The sequence below is a fragment of the Acanthisitta chloris genome, unplaced genomic scaffold (genome assembly GCF_000695815.1).
Source record: "Acanthisitta chloris isolate BGI_N310 unplaced genomic scaffold, ASM69581v1 scaffold27325, whole genome shotgun sequence".
Taxonomy (NCBI): Eukaryota; Metazoa; Chordata; class Aves; order Passeriformes; family Acanthisittidae; genus Acanthisitta; species Acanthisitta chloris.
In genome coordinates, this window is record NW_008675772.1 from 1 (window position 1) to 6,255 (window position 6,255).

A 6,255-nucleotide genomic window follows, 5' to 3' on the forward strand; every position below is an offset into this window, starting at 1 on the left:
GGGAGCCAAATCCGAGCAAACCCGAGGGGCGCGCGGGGGATGCGGGCTCTGTGCGCAGGGCCGGGCGATGCTGGCAGAAGGAGAGGCCGTGGCAGGGGGTCTCTAAATTAAATAAAGTCAGTTTTCCTACTGCAACGTAACTTAAAGTTTGACATGGCATTAAAACACGGCTTTAGGCTGGCCCTGGTGCAGGAAGAGCAGTGCCAGTCTGCAGTGCAGCCACGGCCCCTCCTGCCCGCAGAGGTTGTGGACCCGAGCGGCCTCTGGTTCCTGCACTCTGCTGCAGGATGAACGGCTCAGCCTCGGTCAGGCTTTTTCCACGTGAAGTTCTTGGTAAAACTGTGATGTTAATTAAGTCCATGTTTACAATCCTGACTTGTTCTGGTATCAGCAGTCTTTTCTCACTGCACGTGGGTACGTGGCAACACATTTCAATCATTTGGGTATATCCCATCATATTTCCAGCCACTGCTGGACTTGGAGTATACACCTCTGGTCTCCTTCCTTGGTGTGTTGTCAGTCTCCCAATAGTCAGTCTGCTATTCAACCTTGAGGTTGCAGTGATAAAACTATTAAACCTTGAGGTTGCTATGATAGTTTAGGTTCAGTTGAATGACTTGCAGTATCCAGTACTCTAGCTAGAATAATCTGATTGCTTTTTATGCAGTGAAACTCTTAAGCAGGGAATGGGACAACCAGGCAAGTAGTAACCTACTTACTAATACACTTAATTGATGTTGTGTAACTAAGCAAAGCCAAGCTTGCATTTATTGTAGCACAAGTATAATTCATACCTGTCTGGAAAAGGTTTTTATTATATTTCTCTGTACTTTTTTTCTAGGACCAGATCAGTGGCACAAAAATTACCCAAATGCAAAAGGACGCCATCAGTCACCCATTGAAATCAATAACAAAGATGTGCATTATGATAGTTCCCTGCTACCATGGTTTGCTAGTTATGACCCTGGTGCAGCTAAGACAATCCTCAATAATGGGAAAACCTGCAGAGTTGTATTTGATGATTCGTTCGATAGATCGGGTTAGTTTTGTTTTTGTCTCTAACTGTCATTATATGTCAGTGACTGTTTCTCAATTTGCATGGGAGAGCCTTTTTGCATGGAATTATCTGTATACTGCCTGTGTGTGATGTACAGGTTCCTGTGACCCTGGTGCCCTGCACTACTCCTGGGAAAGGCCTGGGACTACTTCTAAAGTCCATAGGTAAAATCCTAGGGAATGGAAAGAGCTGCAAAGAAACTTGGTGCAGAGTGAATTAAGGTATAAGGTAAATTTCTGACCTTGAGAAAAGCCATTGCAGTTGTGTTGCTTTCCAGTAGCAAGATGTCCAGGCTTTATCAGTGAGGACTGAATTCCATCTAAGCTACTTGAGATGCACAGCAGAACATCTTAAAACATATTTGAAAACTGTATCTATGTAATTTCTGATAAATGAAGTAATGAACCAGATGTTGCCACAAAGTCATGGTATTTAATCAGTTAAAATTCTTTTTTGGCATTCATGAGATTTTTTCTTAATGAAGATTACAGGGCTGAGAAATTTCAGTGTTTCAGGTTTCATGTCCAAAATCTTTTATCCACTCGTAGCTATGACAACATGCAGTCTACAGACTTATTTCTTGATTGCATTAAAAGTTCCACTTTCTATTACAATATAACTAGGATTGACAGCTATAATTACTAGGAAGGATTTTACTAAGAGATTGATTCATGTTAAGTATATATGGACATGGATTTAATTTAATGGATTTTTAATGAATGTCTTGGGGTTCATGAGAACTGAGGATCATAATGTATATAAACTGGGCAAGTACCTATACTGTCAAAAGTCACAATGCAGTCAAGAGTTTGATTGGTGAAGTGGGAATCTTTAATGTTATTTGAAGAAAAATATTATTAATGTCAAATAAAATGATATCTCAGTAAAGAGATGTAGCTATGGCATATGAGAAGACCTCCATGACTGTTACATTTTTTACAGTCTGTTGTATTTCTTAGAACAGCATCAAATATATGAATGGTTGCATCTTCTGCATAAATGTCAAAGTAACCGTTGTTACAATAACTTGGATTTTGAACTGGAGGGAGTATCCAGGCACAGCAATCAACAGCCTGGATGCAACACTTGCCACAAAGAGCAGAAAGTTTTGGAATGTTCTGAGTATTTTTTCAGACGAACTACTCAGTAACTCTTGTGTTTTGATCTCAGAAATAAAAGGTGACTCACTGGAAAAAAGTAGGTGTATTTCTCAACTCTTTGAAGTCAAGAAACATTCCGTGTTTGTTGTTATATCTCCTTTGATATACCATTGCCTGAAGAGTCTGTGGGTGGTGTTCCTTCTCTAATATAATGCTAATTGCAGGATAATTCCACTGTGCATACTCCTACTGACTTGAGCATGTTGTTTAGGATATGTACAGTGGCTTATTTTTTGTGTAAAAGGACCACCAGCTGCATAATACATATATATGCAATATATGCAATAGCAGTCATATAGGAATGAGACTTTTATTCCTTTGGAACAAAGACTTTCATTCTGTTGATGTCTAGATATGCATTGTCTACCTGAATTACTTCTGAGGTAACCAGAAAACTAAGGGCTTAATTTATTTTCCTAACTTTTTCAGTTAGAGTGGTTATACCCATATCAGTACTTCTATCTAGATTTTCATTAGTGTAGAAAAAGTAGGTTGCTGAATAAATTGTAAATATGAGTGATAAGATAAATTATTTTGGATGTCTCCAAGTTTTACATCCATTGGTCTTTTCTGCCAGAAATACTTGGAATGTTCACAATTGGGACAGCTTCTTAAACAATTAGAGAGTGCCATCCAATGTGATTCAGGTATTATGTTGAAAAAGGCCTTATTGCTGTTATCTTTGGAGTTAGTCTAGTGGAAGGAATTTGAGAATTTATTTCCAGCTATTTATAAAGTCTGGTTGACTTTAAGAACCTGCAGTACAGTAGAAGGCTTTGCTGACAGTTTGTTGCTTTAGGAGTGGCATCTTGCCTGTGCTGCCTACCCATGCAAGTTAATGGTTTGTTGTGGACTCACTTTCCTGTCTTACTGTACCTGTGTAGAAGAAGGACCTTATGCATGGTACAGTCATTGCAGGTGGAAGCTGTAGTCACAAAATCCAGGAAAGGAATGGGAACTGAAGTCAAACCTCCCAGGTGGCTGGGCCTAGTAAAACACATACCAGATCTTGGGTACTTTGGCAGCCTACCACTGCTGTGTTTTTTGGCCTGAATGGCAGCTCAGATACTCTTTTAGATTCAGCAGTGACCCAGTTTTGGTTTGAATTAGGGCTGCAATTTTATTTCCACTAGCAGAGTCCTTTTGCTTCTAAAATTCCAAAAATATTCCTGTCAGAAAACTGTTCTGACAGCATCTAACTGGTGGGACTATTGTCATGATGCTGTGTGAAATATATAGCTTGTAACTTCCTTACAATTAATGACTCTTTGGCTTTCATTATAACACCTTGGTCAGATGGTTATATCAAGGTGTTTGATCATTTGAGGAACAGTAAAGAAACATAGGACTGGTAATGGAACCCAGACAGAGCAGCTGGGGAGAGATACACAAAGGCTATATCCAATGGATGCCTTCCTTCATCTTCTCTCTTGGTCCGTTGTTTATGTTGGCACTTTCTATGGAAGGTCATCGACCAAACAGATTCCTACTTCTCTTACTAGCTTTCTGATGGATGACATTTAAGGGCTTAGAATACCTCAGTGCAGGCACACATTCTTACATGGTCACCTTGATGCACTTTTCAGAGTCTTTCAAACAAATGTATGCCTATGGAACTGGATGATGCAAAAAAAATTTTAAAATTGAAGAGACAATTACTGTAAGTAGCCAGAGCTTGTTGCTTATCCATCTCTTTCGGCATGACTAGTGCTTGTGGACAGCACATTTTTTTTTATTTTTTTTTTTGCAAATGAAATTTTGATTATCAGCTTCTGGTGAATAAACATTTATTTGTTGACTGGTTCTAAAGCAATCAGGACAAAACCTAGTAATTTTCACTAAAACTAGGGCAAGTCTGTCCATAGACACTCAAGTTTTGGTTGATTCCTGCAAAATGTTACTTAACATTTTGTGTACTGAGTTTACACTGGAATAAGCCAGTAGCCATTACAAGAATAGCACATCTAAATCCCGGGGCTTCTGTAGCTGCGTTGCATCCATACCACTTCATGGCTATGCTGCATAACACAAAAAGCAGCAAAGTTAAATTATTCCTTTGGAGTTTCAACACATCTGCCATTTGCAGTGCCTGCATGAGGGTACTGAGCACTGCAGAGCTTGGGGACAGGGAGTTTAGGAGCTGAGTTTCTAACTTTGAACTTCCATTGTATAGAAGTAAAAGTGCTTGAACAGTCAAGGGCCTGCTGAGGCTACAGTTACACAGTGGACTGTCAGATTTCTGTCCATGAAGAAGGGGTTTTCAGCCCTACGTAGATCACAAAGATGATTTGGGAGCTTCATGATGAACAGGCTGTGGTCAAAGGGCACAAAACTGGAAAAGATGTGTCACAGTGTTAGGTGAGGGTGGGTGGCAGGCTGACAGACTTGTCTGACACTCCTCTTTCCCAGTCTCTCCCTGTAAGAGTACAAAGTTCAAATAGAAACAAAAGTCATTCTTCTGCATATCTATTCAAGTGCTTGCTTAAAGAAAATTTCAGTGAACTGAAATTTCAGTTCCAAAAGCTTTTAGGAAACACATTTCATCCTTTCACTTAGCCAGACTGTTTCAGCACAGAGATCCTTTTTTGAGGCTTTTTTATGATGTCTAAGATGTGTCAGTGACATGAAAAAGCTGTGGTTTCTGCACTACACTGTTGGATTCTGTTATAAAGCAGCATAGCAAAGGTAATGTGTCTTTTCAATTGTCATGCAGTAATACATTACTAATTAAATTTCACTGTGGTTTACCAGTTCATTTTATGGATTTGGCAGGATGTAAGATCATAAATCTTGTAAGAACAGCTAGTTCTTCTCATGTTTATAAATACAACTCATCTCATGAATCTCTTTCATTCTCTTTGCGTTTTTCCACCTGACTTTCATGGTATGTCTTTACAGCAAACAGGGAAGGCATTTGTGTAGACATATCTTTGCCAATTTTACCTTAGTGAGAAGAGATGGCAATTGACATTACTGCAGGTTAACAACCAGACCCCTGCAGAAGCTGCTCACAAGTGGATGTACTTATTTCAAAACCTTCTTGTCACATTTCTGCTGTCCAGGACACCCAGCTAGCTAAGGCATAGTGACTGGAGCAGCCATCTCCACTGGAACTGCATCACATCTTTGTTTTGCTGTGTGTACACAGAGTGAGAGACAGTTTTTCTAGCCTTAGTTGCATCCTTCTGTGCAACACTTGCCCTAGTGATTACACTGAGTGTGAAGAAACCCCATTCTTTTATTACCCAGTTCTGTCTCATGCTGCTCAGTTTATGAAAGTTTAAATAAATAGTGAGCTTTTTTTTTTAGAACAGACATCCATATGTATGTCTGTGTAGGACTGCTCTGTGAAAGACTGTTCTTCAGTATGGATTGGGGGGACACAGAACTTGGGCAAGACTGACATGACATTTTAATGTCTGGTATCAGGCACTGATGAAGGGTGAAGTGCAAACCTACATAAAGAGACATTCACTGAGCAACGGGGATGAGAGTTTGCTATAAGGCACAAAAGGGAGCGAATACTTTTCTCCCTTGTCTTTCTGGGCTGGTTTGTATATTCCTGTACCTGGGCCATGCTACTTTAACGACAGCAAGTCTAAGGCAGTTACATTCTAGTAAATCTGTTCTGGTCATCCTGTTACTTTCTGTACAGTAGAAACAGGAACAGAAATGCCCTGTTTCCAATATTCAGAAGGAAGTCCATCCATTCAGCTAGCCATATGAAAAGGATTATATAGTATTTGAGAAGACTAAGAGAAAAGCTGACTGCCTATATATCAGGATTGAGTCTGCAGGCTCCTTTTGTAAAGCTCTTACTTTTTGTTTCACGTAGGGTCATATATACAATTCATTTACTGACATAGGGATATTTCATTTACTTACATTGTCATTTCATATATCTATATGTTTTATACTACACACTTGCAATTTAAAAACATGAAACAACTTTTTGTCCTCCAGGAGATGTTGTTTGCATCATTCTGTCTGCTAGAAGTGTGCTAGGTAAAAGTTACTGTCTATTTATAGATGAGTGAA

At 39.4% G+C, this 6,255-nt stretch overlaps 1 protein-coding gene across 1 annotated transcript in view; it reads left to right on the top strand.

Annotated features, from left to right (window-relative positions):
- Nucleotides 1–807: 807 nt before the first annotated feature.
- The window catches only part of LOC103803349 (carbonic anhydrase 3-like), a gene marked incomplete at its 5' end in the record, with an annotated part of 13,429 nt that continues 7,981 nt past the window's right edge, over nt 808–6,255 (top strand). Inside the window, one exon of the mRNA XM_009075894.1 lies at nt 808–1,039. Coding sequence (XP_009074142.1) covers nt 808–1,039 — 232 coding nt within the window. The remainder of the gene's footprint in view (nt 1,040–6,255) is intronic.